The 14,240-nt window shown below is 41.4% G+C and overlaps 1 protein-coding gene across 1 annotated transcript in view; it reads left to right on the top strand.

Annotated features, from left to right (window-relative positions):
* The window catches only part of megf10 (multiple EGF-like-domains 10), a 170,249-nt gene that overhangs the window by 145,748 nt on the left and 10,261 nt on the right, over positions 1 to 14,240 (top strand). Inside the window, exons 18-19 of the mRNA XM_072588707.1 lie at positions 46 to 174; positions 9,735 to 9,863. Of these exons, the coding sequence (XP_072444808.1) occupies positions 46 to 174; positions 9,735 to 9,863 (258 nt within the window). The remainder of the gene's footprint in view (positions 1 to 45; positions 175 to 9,734; positions 9,864 to 14,240) is intronic.

Here is a 14,240-nt window from a genome sequence, read left to right as displayed (position 1 = left end):
AGTGACTAAATTTTAAACCATTCTATCTTCTTTTTGTGACTGCAGGATGTCCATTAGGTTATTACGGCAGGGATTGTGGCGAACTGTGCCAGTGTCAAAATGGAGCAGACTGTGACCATATCTCAGGGCAGTGCACCTGTCGTATTGGATTCATGGGAAAACATTGCCAGCAAAGTAAGTGCAATATTGACCAGATTGATGGCAAAGGTGGGATCCCTGTGATAACAGGTGGCTCAGTGGTTAGCACTGCTGCCTCACAGCGGCAGGGACCCGGGTTTGATTCCAGCCTCGGGCAACTGTCTGTGTGGAGTTTTCACATTCTCCTTTTGTCTGCGTGGGTTTCCTCCAGCAGTCTAAAGATGTGTGGATTAGGTGGATTGGTTGTGCTGAATTCCCATTATGGGCAGGTTAGGTGGATTAACAATGGGGAAATCCAGAGGAACTGGGATAGGATACCGTCTGGGTAGGATGCTCTCCGATGGGTTGGTGTAGACTTAATGGGCCAAACGGCCTCTTTCTCCACTGTAGGGATTCTGTGATTCTAAGGTTTCAGTGGAGAAAGGGCACAGGCTGGTGGGGCTGAATGGCTTTCTCCTGTGATATATCATTCTCCAATTCTGAACAGCAAACACATTTTTACTAATCCAGAGAACAGGTTAGCATTAGGATCTGGCATTTAAATCAAAGTTTTGTTGCCCCAGGCCTTTTGATTCTAAAATACTCAATTTATTTTGGTTCTTCTCATTCTAAATTTGACATTAGTCATTAGCACGTTGAGGGGCTTTGCAATTATTGTGGCAAAACAAGTTGTGCTTGGAGAGTAGCAAGCATTCCACTCAGTGTCATCCTCAGCTCATAGGAACAAAGGACCTAGGAGCTGAAGGAGGCCATTTGGTTCCTCAAACCTGCTCCATAGTCAGACTCGACCATGGCTGCACTTCTATTCTGAGCAGCTTTCCCGCACTGTCCGCGTAAACTTTGATATCCTTGCTGTCTAGAAATCTATTAGTCTGTTGAATGCAACTTAAAACTGAGCTTCCACATCCCTTTAAGATAGAGAATTGCAAAGAATCAATACCCTCTGAATGAAGAAGTTATTGCTCCTCTCATTACTTGTTCTCAGATTGTGTAACCTGGTTCAAGATCCTTCCATTTCCCATAGACAGGGGAAGCATCATTCCTGTCTTAGTTTTTTTTAGTTATAGAATCACTACAGTGTGGAAGCAGGCCATTTGGCTCATTAACTCCATACCAACCCTCAGCCCCTCTCCCATAACCCTGTATTTCTCATGGCGAGTACACCTAGCCGACACATCCCTGGACATTATGGGCAATTTAGCAGTGTCAATCAACTAACCTACACATCTTTGGATTGTGGGAGGAAACCCACGCAGACATGGGGAAAATGTGCAAATTCCGCACAGACAGTTGCCCAAGGGTGGATTTGAACCCAGGTCCTTGGAGCTGTAAGGCAGCAGTGCTAACCATTGAACCACTGTGCTGACTGTGCTAGCTATGCCAGCTATTGGTTGTTAAGCTCTGTTCCTGCTTGCTTGGCTGTTAAAAGATCTCACAGATACTATTTTGCAAAAGTGTAGGTGGGCACTCCCTAGTGTCCTGTCAATATTTATGCCTGACTTAGAGGTAAAGACGATCTCTTCATTAATGTTTGTATTGCTGTTTGTAGGAGCTTGCTATGTGCATATTTGCAGCTGTATTATAGCAATAAGTAGATTTAAAAATTAGTTCATTGGCTGTGAAGCTGTTTATAACATTCTGAGGTTACAAAAGCTGCTATAAAAATGCAAATCTTTTTTCTAATATCCGAAGAGATAATTTAAACAAAAATGTTCTGGAAGAATATGTCCAATACATGGAACTAACATGACTTAAGCAGTCAAAAGTTTAAACATTTTTGAGTAACCAAGTTTGAATCTTGCATACCACGACATGCTAAATATAGAGACCTCATTGAACTTAACATCAACAAGTCTTTCTTTCTGTGAACCAAACTCAACTCCAACTAAATTGAGCATAAACCTGTTTCCTCAGGGACTTCTGGTAGTTCCCAAGTGTGAGATAATCATAGCTAAACTTTTCCCCAATTCTGTGTTTTCAAACCCGTGAATTCAAAATATGAGACAGTCCTTAAGCAAAAAATTATTTTCTTTTGTTTGAAGTCACTGACAGTAAAACAAAAAGTAGCTATTTCTGGCAGATTGTGAATGCAGTTGGGAGGTTATTCAAGATAAAATGTAATCTCTCATTATTTCCCTCATCAGGAAAAGCTATTGTTTGGCTTTCCAATGATTTCACAGCCTGGGAAAGTAATTTGATCAAGATCCTTTCCAGGCAGCTTGTTCTCCTTACTTTCTAGTGTCTGAACAGGAAAATCTCAGCGTGGTCTGTAACAATCACAATTATAAATCCACGTTCACTTACTGATGTTATAGTCATCGATGAAGAATTAGCTGTTGTGTTGGCTTTGTCTATTTGAGCTGCCTTCATGAAAAAGTTTTGTGTCTATTCGTTCAAGTGAGGTGGGCACTGCTGGCTGAGTCAGCATTTATTGCCCATGTCTAATTGTCTGGTGAGGATGAACTGCCTTATTTAACAGCTACAATTTTTGGGATGACCATTCACCACTAGCCATCAAGAGTGCTGTTAGGAAGGGAGTCACAAGATCTTGACCCAGCAACACTGAAGGAATGGTGACGTAGATCCAAATTAAGATAGTGAGTGATTTGGAAGGGAATTTTTAGGAAGTGGTCATAGAGATCTACAGCACAGAAAAAAAATCTCTTCAGCCCATCAAATTAGCACCAGTCAAAAACAACCATGTAGCTTTTGTAATTGCACTTTCCAGCTCTTGACCCATAGCCTTGTACATTTTGGCATCACAGATACACACCTGTATGCTTCATAAATGTGATGAGGGCTTCTGCTGCTACCACTCTTACAGACCGTACCACCCTGTGAGAGAGGTGGTGTTACATAAGACCATACGACCCTAAGACATAGGAGCAGAAATTCATCCATCGAATTTGCTCCGCCATTCAATCTTGGCTGATAAGTTTCTCAACCCCATTCTCCCGGTTTATCCCCATAACCCTTGATCTCCTTGATACTCAAGAACCTAACTATCTCAGTCTTAACTATGCTCAATGACCTGGCCTCCACAACCTTCTGTGGTAATGAATTCCATAGATTCACCCCTCCCTGGCTGAAGAAGTTTCTACTTATTCTAAAAGGTATTCCCTTTACTCTCGGGCTGTGCCGTTAGGTCCTAGTCCCCTACAAATGGAAATATTTTCCCAACATCCACTCTGTCCAGGCCATTCAGTATGCTGTATGTTTCCCCACTCATCCTTCTAAACTCCATCGCGTATAGACCCAGAGTCCTCAAACATTCTTCATATGTTAAGCTTTTCATGCCTGAGACCATTCTCATGAACCTCCTTTGAACATGCTGCAGGGCACATCCTTCCTGAGATATAGGGCCCAAAACTGCACACAATACTCCAAATGTAGTCTGACCAGAGTCTTAGACAACTTCAGGAGTACATCCCTGCTTTTATATTCATGTCCTCTCAAACTAAATGCTATCATTGCATTTGACTTCCTAACTACTGACTCAACCTGCAAGATTACCTTGAGAGAATCCTGGACTAGAACTCCCAAGTCTCTTTTCACTGCAGACTTCTGAATTTTCTCTCCATTTAGAAAATAACCTATGCCTCTATTCTTCCTAACAAAGTACATGACCTCACACTTTCCCATGTTGTACTCCATCTGCCACTTTGCCCATTCTCCTTACCTTCTGCAAATCCTTCTGCAGTCTCCCCGCCTCCACAATGTTACCTGTCCCTCAACCTATCTCTGTATCATATGCAAACTTAGCCAGAATGCCCTCAGTTCCTTCATGTCGATTGTTAATGTATAAAGTGAAAAGTTGTGGTCCCAACATTGAGCCTTGTGAAACAGCACTTATCATCATCTGCCATCCTGGGCAGGACCCCTTTATGCCCACTCTCTGCTTTCTGCCAGACAGCCAGGCTTCTATCCATGCAAGCACCTTGCCTCTGCACCATGGGCCCTTATCTTACCCAGTAGACCCCCATACGGCACCTTGTCAAAGGCCTTCTTGAAGTCCAGGTGGATGACATCCATTGGCTCTCCTTCATCTAACCTACGCGTTACTTAGAGTCATAGAGATGTACAGCGCGAAAACAGACACTTTAGTCCAACCCGTCCATGCCGACCAGATATTCCAACCCAATCTAGTCCCACCTGCCAGCACCCAGCCCATATCCCTCCAAACCCTTCTTATTCATATACCCATCCAAATGCCTTTTATATGTTGCAATTGTACCAGCTTCCACCGCTTCCTCTGGCCGCTCATTCCATACACGTATCACCCTTTGCATGAAAAAGTTGCCCCTTAGGTCTCTTTTATATCTTTTCCCTCTCATCCTAAACCTATGCCCTCTAGTTCTGGACTCCCCAACCCCAGGGAAAAGACTTGTCTATTTATCCTATCCATGTCCCTCACAATTTTGTAAACCTCTAAAAGGTCACCCCTCAGCATCCAATGCTCCAGGGAAAACAGCCCCAGCCTGTTCAGCCTCTCCCTGTAGCTCAAATAATCCAACCCTGGCAACATCCTTGTAAATCTTTTCTGAACCCTTTCAAGTTTCACAACATCTTTCTGATAGGAAGGAGACCAGAATTGCAGGCAATATTCCAACAGTGGTCTAACCAATGTCCTGTACAGTCATGACATGACCTCCCAACTCCTGTACTCAATACTTCCTCAAAGAATTCTAGAAGATTTGTCAGGCATAACCTCCTCTTGATGAAGCCATGCTGACTTTGCCTTATTTTATCATACATTTCCAATTATTCAGAAATCTCATCTTTCACAATGGATTCCAGGATCTTACCCATGACCAAGATTAGGCTAATTGGTCTGTAATTTTCTGTCTTTTGCCTTACTCCATTTTTAAACAGGGGTGTCACGTTACTAATTTTCCAGTCCTCTGGGACCCTCCCTGATTCTAGCGATTCCTGAAAGATCATCACTAATGCCTTCATTGTCTCTTCAGCTATCTCTCTTAGAAGTTTGGGGTGTAGTCTATCTGGTCCAGGTGATTTATCCACCTTCAGGCCGTTCAGTTTTTATAGCACCTTCCCCTTGGTGATGGCCACCATACTCAGCTCTACCCTCCACTCTGTTGATTTTTTTGGATATTATTTGTTTTCCATCATGAAGACTGATGTGAAGTAATTATTCAGTTCCTCAGCCACTTCCTTGTTCCTGTATACTGTGTCTCCAGTGTCATTTTCCAGCAGCCCAATGCCTACTTTAGCCTCTCTTTTGCTCTTTATACATCTAAAGAAACTTTTATAGTCTTCCTTTATATCACTGGCTAACTTACCCTCACATTTAATCTTCTCCTTTATTATTTCTTTTATTGGTGCCCTCTGTTGGTCTTTGCGAGTTTCCCAATCCTCTGGTTTCACACTGCCCTTCACCACATTATGTGCTTTCTCTTTTGCTTTTATGCTATCTCTGGCTTCCCTTGTCAGCCAGGGTTGTCTCATCCTCCTGTACCATGCTTCGTTTTCCTTGGGATGAATCTCTGCTGTGTATCCTGAATTACTCCCAGAAACTCCTCCCATTGCTGTTCCACTGTCTCTCCTGCTAGGCTCCTCTCCCAATCAATTCTACCCCAGCACTTCCCTCATGCCCTTCTAGTTGCCTTTATTCAGCTGTAATACCATTACCTCTGATTATATCTCCTCCTTCTCAAATTGCAGAATCATATATTCAATCATATTATGATCACAGCCTCCTAAGGGTTCCTTCACCTCAAGCTCCCTTCACAAGTCTGCCTCATTGCACAACACTAAATCCACTATGGCCTGTTCCCCAGTAGGCTCCACCACAAGCTGCTCCAAAAAGCCATCTCATAGACATTCCACAAATTCCTTTCCCATGCATCTGTTGCTCTTGTCCTTCTAGGTGGTAGAGATCACAAGGTTTGGAAAACGCAGTTGGATGCACAAAGGTAACCTATTGCAATGCATTTTGTAGATGTCAGTGTGCATCCCTGGTAAAGGGTGTGAGTTTTGAAGATAGTGGATGGAGGGCCAAGACTAAGCAGCTTTGTCCTGGATGGTGTGAAGCTTCTTGAAATAGCTGGTCCTGCCCTCATCCAGACAATTAGAGAGTACTCCAGCACAGTTTCAACTTGTATCTTTTTATAGTGTCATACAGTGCAGAAACAGACCATTCAGTCCAACCAGTCCATGCCAAACATAATCCCAAACTAAACTAGCTCTCCTGCCTGTTTCTGGTTCAGTGTTTGGCAGAATTTGAGGAGATAACAGACAAGTTACTCAGCACAGACCTTTGGCATCTGACCTGCTTTTGTATCTACAGTATTAATTTAGCTGGTCCAGTTCAGTTTATTGTCAATGGTAAGCCCCCAGGATGTTGATAGTTGGGGATTGAACAATGGTACTGCTACGAACAGGAGGTATGAATAAATTCTCTCTTGTTGGACATGGTCATTGCCTGCATTCGTGTGGCCACTTACCGACCCAAATTTGGATATTATTGGTCTTGCTGTATATAAATTTGGATTGCTTCATTAGTTGAGGAGTGTTGGAAATTGAGGTCCCCTTTAAAACTGAATTATTTTACTATTCCATATTTAATGTTTTCTGCATAGCACAAGAGTTCGTTTAACTGTTACAGTAATAACTAGCCTTTTATGGGACTGAAACAAAGTCAGAAACTCAGCAGGTTTGGCAGTGTGTGTGGGAGAGAAAACAGAATCAACATTTCGGGTTCAGTGATCCTTTTTCAGAATTTGATCTGCTGAGTTTCTCTAGCAATTTCTGTTTCATTTCAGATCTCCAGCATCTGCAGTGCTTTGCTTTTGTAAACAAAAGATCGAGTGGATGCTGCACTACATTACTATTGATGCAGTATTCAGGAATGTAGGACATTTTGGACTTAAATGGAAACTAAAATTCAGATGGCAGTGGGCAAGGGGACAACAGTCATCTTGGCATCATAAGTAGTTGTCCAATGATCACTGGCCTTTACAACATTAATAAGACCAACACATTCCGCACCAAAAGCCTGTTGGTCCTCTGATCTTAATGAACCATCTTTAATTGTCACGGTTACTTTATTTGTCTAATTAACTAATGCTTCTTACAAACTTAAACGAGAAAATTCCTTCTAAATGTTCGACTGCTTATATTTAGGTAAGCATGATCATGAATCCCCTGAATGTAACAGAAGTTGTGAATGGTGCTGAACATTGTGCAATCAATGGATCACGTAAACAGTGAACACCCTCACTAACTGACCTTATGGATGATGAGAAGGTCATTGATGATATATAAAGGTCAGGTAGTTGTGACAGTCCTGAACAAGCACGTGGACCATAAGAAAGCTGCAAACTCACAAAGAGAGCGGGTCAAAAACATATCCGGCTCCATGGCGGCCTATCAAGTATTCGGGAACCCATGGGTTCGCTCTCTCCATCAAGTGTTAAAGCTACCTCGGAATCTGAGCTGGAACCAGTGGTAAAATGTCCCAAGCGGAGCTAGAAAAAACATCCAGCCGATGTGCTTGGACTCAGAAAGGGAGGGATGTAGTGATTGTAATAAGGTTAGCCAGGTGGTCCTCATAGAAGGGGTTCCCCAATTGGGGCTGTTAACTTGGTCCAATCAGGGAGCTCTGGCTGACAGATCAGAACAGGAATGTCAGACATTGTGTTCACTCTGAAAGTTGGTTCTGAAGGAGCTCAACCAGTGTCAAGGACTCGCCACATATGAATAAACAGTGACAAGATGATGGTCTACTGGCCTCTCTGAAGTTATTTCACTTCTGATTCAGAGGAATTGTGCAGGGGTCCGAAGGCAGAATGGAAGATGAGCAGAAAATTACAATTACTGCTGGCTCAGGGTAGTGATTGCAGGGCGATTGTCTAATCTGAATTTGGACTCTACAGTGTCAGCACTGAATCCCCACCTGTTAATGACTCCTCTGTCTGCTTTTCACTATATTTGTAACTACACTATGAAATATAGAAATATGAGAAATCCATGTAGTTCTGTCCCATTCAGAGCTGATTTGAAAACTGAAGGCAGAAGAGCATTCACTCCCTGCTGCTATGGTATGTCTCCCCCATCTAGTGGCCATAAGGTAAACTGCAGTTTAAATCAGACTATTAATTTGAATTGGAATCACAGAATTGGAAATCAGGTCATGCTCTCTGTGACCTATCCAATTGGTCCCACTCCACAGCTTTATTTCCCATTGCTCTGCAAATATTTTGTTTCAGTTGTATAAATATTTGTGGAACTGTTAATGTGCTGACAGCAAACATTATTCACAATTCCAATTGCAGGTTTGGATGTGTTCAATAAAAGGAACTTGTTTTCACTAAAGTGCCTTTACTCTCGTAACATATCTCAGGTGCTTCATGGGTATGATTATCAGACGTTTGACTCCCAAGCCACACAGGGAGAAGAAGCGTCTTCAAGGAGGAAAGCAAGGGAGTTTAAGCTCCAGGCAGCTGAAGACCCAGCTGCCAATGGTGCAAGGAAGTAGTGGAGATAATCAAACAAATCTCTCAACAGTTTCAGGCATGGCTATTACAGGCTACTAGTCTGTATATGTATATTATATCCAACAAAATGTGTACCTAGATGCAACAGAGGTGAAAATTAGCCTCATTACTCGAACTGTGCATTTTTAAAATGAGATCCAGCAATGCACAAAACTTTGTGACATGATTAACCTCAAAGTTGCTGCTGCAGTTCATTATTAATGAAATGTGTTGCTGCAAAATGTTACTTGCCAACTTTCCTTCTGATTTTGAAGCTAACCACGCAGTCATTTTATTCACTTGTCAGGCTGTGGCTCTGGTTGGTACTTACCCCTCTGGGTCAGAGGATTGTGGTTTAAGTTCTGAGAAAGAAGCTTGAACTAAAATTCCAGGCTGATTAATGCCATGCAGTACTGTTGCAGTAATATCACTGTCAGAGATGTTCTCTTTAGAATGAGATGTTAAATGGAGGTTCCTCTGCCCTTTCCAATGCACACAACAAGTCCACGGCGTTATATTGAAGAAGGGCAGACGAATTCCCCATTTTGGGATGGCTAGTATTCATCCCTGAATCATATCCCTATTGCAAAAACCGATAATCACATTGCTGTTTGTGGGAGCTTCCCCTGTACAAATTGGCCATTGCATTTCTCTTCCTCACAGCAATGACGTCCCCAACATTTGCCTGAGAGCAGCCTACTCAGTGAATACTGCTGGGCTTCCTGCACTGTGGGTAAAATGCCAGTGGCAGCAGCATGGATCCATTAAGTGATTGTTAATTAGCCTTATAAAATCTCAGTAGGCCAAAGGCAGACGAGCTGTCTCATGCTACCCCTGTTGCTCACAAAATATCAGAAGGGTTGGGGTGTGGGTGGCAGCAATGCCAATCACTGGATTTTATGTGCAGTCATCCCCCTCTCCCCACAATTCCCAGCCAATGGGAGCATAAAATGCATCCCCATGTAATAGGTCAAAAAGAAATATTTTAATTTTCTGAATAATAGTGAGTGGGTGAGTGTGACCAATTATAAAAACAGGAGACTACCAGTCAGGAATGTTTATTAGAGCTTGTCTGACCAGCCTGATATTGGTGTCTTGCAGGATGTTTACCAGGCACCTATGGTTATGGCTGTCGCCAGGTGTGTGACTGTTTGAACAACTCCACGTGTGACCATATTAAAGGCACCTGCTATTGCAGTCCAGGATGGAAGGGTTCAAAGTGTGATCAAGGTATGTTATTCACTCTCAGTCCAGCAACTGCACTTTATATCTTGATTGCTGCCTTAAATCTTGACAATCAGTGAATCTCTTTAGTTTAAGAAAATGTTAAGTTCAGCATTGATCTGCCACTTCCTGCGTGTGTATTAATAAATATGTTTCAGTATAATACAAAATACTCGGAAGGCTACATTTTAGAAGGCAAGTTCTATGTGGAAGTCACAGGCCATTCAATCCATCAAGTTCGCCTTTACTCTCCCATAGGAACAAGTAGTTGCAAGCACATAGAACATAGAACAATACAGCACAGAACAGGCCCTTCGGCCCACGATGTTGTGCCGAACTTCTAACCTAGATTAAGCACCCATCCATGTACCTATCCAAATGCCGCTTAAAGGTCGCCAATGATTCTGACTCTACCACTCCCACGGGCAGCGCATTCCATGCCCCCACCACTCTCTGGGTAAAGAACCCACCCCTGACATCTCCCCTATACCTTCCACCCTTCACCTTAAATTTATGTCCCCTTGTAACACTCTGTTGTACCCGGGGAAAAAGTTTCTGACTGTCTACTCTATCTATTCCTCTGATCATCTTATAAACCTCTATCAAGTCACCCCTCATCCTTCGCCGTTCCAATGAGAAAAGGCCGAGAACTCTCAACCTATCCTCGTACGACCTATTCTCCATTCCAGGCAACATCCTGGTAAATCTTCTCTGCACCCTCTCCACATCTGTGTACCTTGTTCCCACATTCCTTCAGTGCAATTTTATTCTGAATATTGACAGGTTTCTATCTCAAGCACGCACTAATCCTGAAAGTGAATTCTTCATACAACACTCTAGCTCAAAATATCCCCTCATTTTTTTTGTTCTATTGCCTCTTACAATTAATCGTGTATCAACAACCTCCTCTTCTTGACTTCACCTCCTGGAAATTGTCTGCTTCTATCTTTGATGATGACAAGTATTTTAATCAGATTGTTCTATAATTTTCTAATGAGACAAATCACCAATTTTTCAAATATTTCTTCTTCATACTTGTATTTCCTCATATGGGTACCATCCAAGAGAAGGGTTGAGAGTGTCTTGCTGGAAAAGCACAGCAGGTCAGGCAGCATCTGAGGAGCAGGAAGATCGATGTTTTTGGCCGGAGCCCTTCATCAGGAGACTCTATAATCCTCAGCTCTACTTCCATCTTTTCCCCCATAATCCTAGCATCCCTTACTGATTAAAAATCTATCTATCTCAGTCTTGAAGACACTTAATGACCTAGATTCAACAATCCTCTGTGGTAACAAATTCCCTAGATTCACCGTTCTCTGACAAAATAAATTCCTCCTCAGCTATGTCTTAAATGGGCGACTCCATCCTCTGAGATGATGGCTTATAATCCTAGATTATCCCATAAGGGGAAACAAATTCTCTGCATCCACTCTGTAAAATCCCCTGTATTTTATATGTTTCAATATGTCTCTTCTCATTCTCCTAAATTCCAGTGAGCACAAGCCCAACCTACTCCACCTCTCCTCATAAAAAAATCCAGTTTTACCCAGGATAGACCAAGTGATTCTCTTTGGACTGTATCCAATTCCAATGTGTCTTTATTCATTTTTGGAATACCCTTCCTCTAAAAACAGTGGATGCAGAATTTTTACATGTTTTTAAGACAGAAGTAGCTAGGTAGATTTTTGGTTATCAAGGGGATGAAAGATTGTCAAGAGTGTGAAGGAATGCAGAATTGAGGTTAAAATCAGATCAACCATGATTTTATTGAATGACAGCACAGGATCAAAGGGCAAGGTGGCCTACTCTTGTTCCTTGTTTGTATGTTCATCTGTAGATAAAGGGATCAGAACTGTTTGCCATATTGCAGCTGTGATCTGACGAGTGCCTGGTATAGTTTTAACAAGACCTCCTTATTTTAATGCTCCATTTCTTTTCACATAGAGGATAGCATTACATCAGCCTTCCCAAATACATGCTGCGTTTGGCTGCTAGCTTTTTGTGAGCTATGCACTAGGACCCGCAAACCCTTTTATGCTGCAGCTTCCTACAATCTTTCCCATTTAAATAAAGCTTCTCTTCTTCCTGCCAAAGTGCACAACCTCGCATTTTATTATATTATATTCCATCTATCAAGTTTTTCCCACTCACTTACAGCACCTATATCCCTTTGTTGGAGTCTTAGTGTCATCCTCACTACTTGCCTTTCCATCTATTTTTGTGTCATTGGCAAACCTGGCCACAGCACATTCAATTCTGTCATCCAGGTCATGAATATACTTACACACACACACACACACACACACACACACACACACACGATCACTATGGAAATCCACAAGTTAAAGGTTACTGTCCTGAAAATGCCCCCTTTATCCCAACCCTCTACTGGTTAATCAATTCTCCATCCATACTAAACCAATGCCATGGACTATTATTTTATGAAGTAACTTTTTGTGCAGGATCTGATTGAATTCCTTTTCAAAATCCAAATATATTATGTCTACTGCTTCCCGCTTATCAATCCTGCTTGCAACCTCCTCAATGAACTCTAATAAACTTCTCAGGTCTGATTTTCCCTTTCATGAAGCCATGCTGAATCTGCATGATTATACAAAAGGTTTCTAAATGCTCTGCTATCACATTCTTAATAATACACTGTAACATTATGCTAATAACACATGTTAAGCTAACTGGCCTACAGTTACTTGTTTTTGTCTACCTCCCAACTAGAATAAGGATGTTAAATTAGCAGTTTACCAATCCCCTGGAGCTCTTCCACAATCTTAGAATCCTTGGAAGATTACTACCCGCCCTCTGGTATTATGCAGTGAAAAAGAGCTAATTAATCATTTTCTTCTGAAAGAAACTTGGCAAAAAGTGACCATATGATATAGTATATTCCATTAAGTTTGAAAATCTGAAACTTAAATCGAATCATGGATTTACAAAGATGGGAGACGTACATTTGCGTGAATTAGACAAAATACATTATAAGGTCTGATAGTAAATAGAGAATGGCTATTGATTAAAAGAATTTATTTTTTTTTAAGCAAGTTAAAGATAATGGAAAATCAAAGGAAGAATGTTGTAAAGTCACCAAAAGCAGGTTAAGTCAGAGGATTGGGATAATGTTAGTATTCAGCAAAGAAGAATGAAGAAATGATTAAAGTAAAGTTAAATAAATATGGACATAAGAAAGGAAGTGATGTACAAATTAATTGTCAGAGCTTCTATAGCTATGTGAATAGGAAATGTCCATCAAAGGCAAATATGTGTCCATTACAAGTAGAGAGAGGAGAATTTACAATGGGAAATTGAGAAATGGCAGAGAAACAAAATAATTATGTTGTGTCCATTTTCATGGAAGAAATTACAGGAAAATGGCCTTGAAATAACTGAAATCCAAGGCCTAGTGAGATGTGGACCTGAAGGAAATCAATCTTAATAAAGAAGCGGCATTTTGATGGGACTGAAAGTTGACAAATCCCCAATGCCTTTCACTTCAGAGTGTTGAAAGAGATTAATTCAATGGGTTCTTTGGTTTTTCTATTAATTCTATTAATTCTGAAGGTTGTAAATATAACCCCATTTTTAAGAAAGGCAGGAGAGAAAACTAGAAACTGCATACCTGCGTGACACCTGTGGTAAAGAAAATATTAAAGTATATTGCGCAGGATGTAATTATTGGATGTTTAGAAAATCATTGCCTGATTGGACAAAGGCAACATGAATTTATGAAAGGAAAATCATTATTAACCAACCTAAATATGTTAATTGAGGATTTTACTCATGGAGTCGTTAAAAGCAACCAGTGGATGTAGTGAGTTTGCAGTTTTGCTGATAAGATCTGGCGCAAGAGATGCATAAACAAAATGAAAGTACATGGGACTGGGAGCTAATATACAAGAATGGATTGAGGATTGGTTAATGAGCAAAAAAGAAGGGAGTAGGAATAATTGGATGATTCTCAGGTTGGCAGGTTGTGACCAATGCAGTATCATTAAGATCCCTGTTTGGATCCTTGCTGTACAGGATCTCTCTCTGAAGAACAAGGACAATTGTGGGTTCATTGTAGGAGAATTTACAATGGGCAAAAGGGAAATAGCAGAGAAGCTAAATTATTACTTTATATCTACCTTCATGAAGGAGGCTACAAGAAAGCTCCTAAGATCAAAGGGCCTAGTGAGAGCAAGGAACTGATAGAAATGAGAAATTTGGATGCAGGAGTGCAGTTGTTGAGGAGCTGTAACTCCAGCACATGGAGGATGAAACTATTTGAATTGAATACTGCAGCTTCTGTGGAATCTGTGCTCAGTCCCAGCTACTGTAATTGGGTTGATTCTGAAGCGTGGGGATTTTAAATCTGCTGGTTTCAACTTG

Source organism: Chiloscyllium punctatum, chromosome 2 (assembly GCF_047496795.1).
Source record: "Chiloscyllium punctatum isolate Juve2018m chromosome 2, sChiPun1.3, whole genome shotgun sequence".
Taxonomy (NCBI): Eukaryota; Metazoa; Chordata; class Chondrichthyes; order Orectolobiformes; family Hemiscylliidae; genus Chiloscyllium; species Chiloscyllium punctatum.
This window is presented reverse-complemented; position numbering and strand designations above follow the sequence as displayed.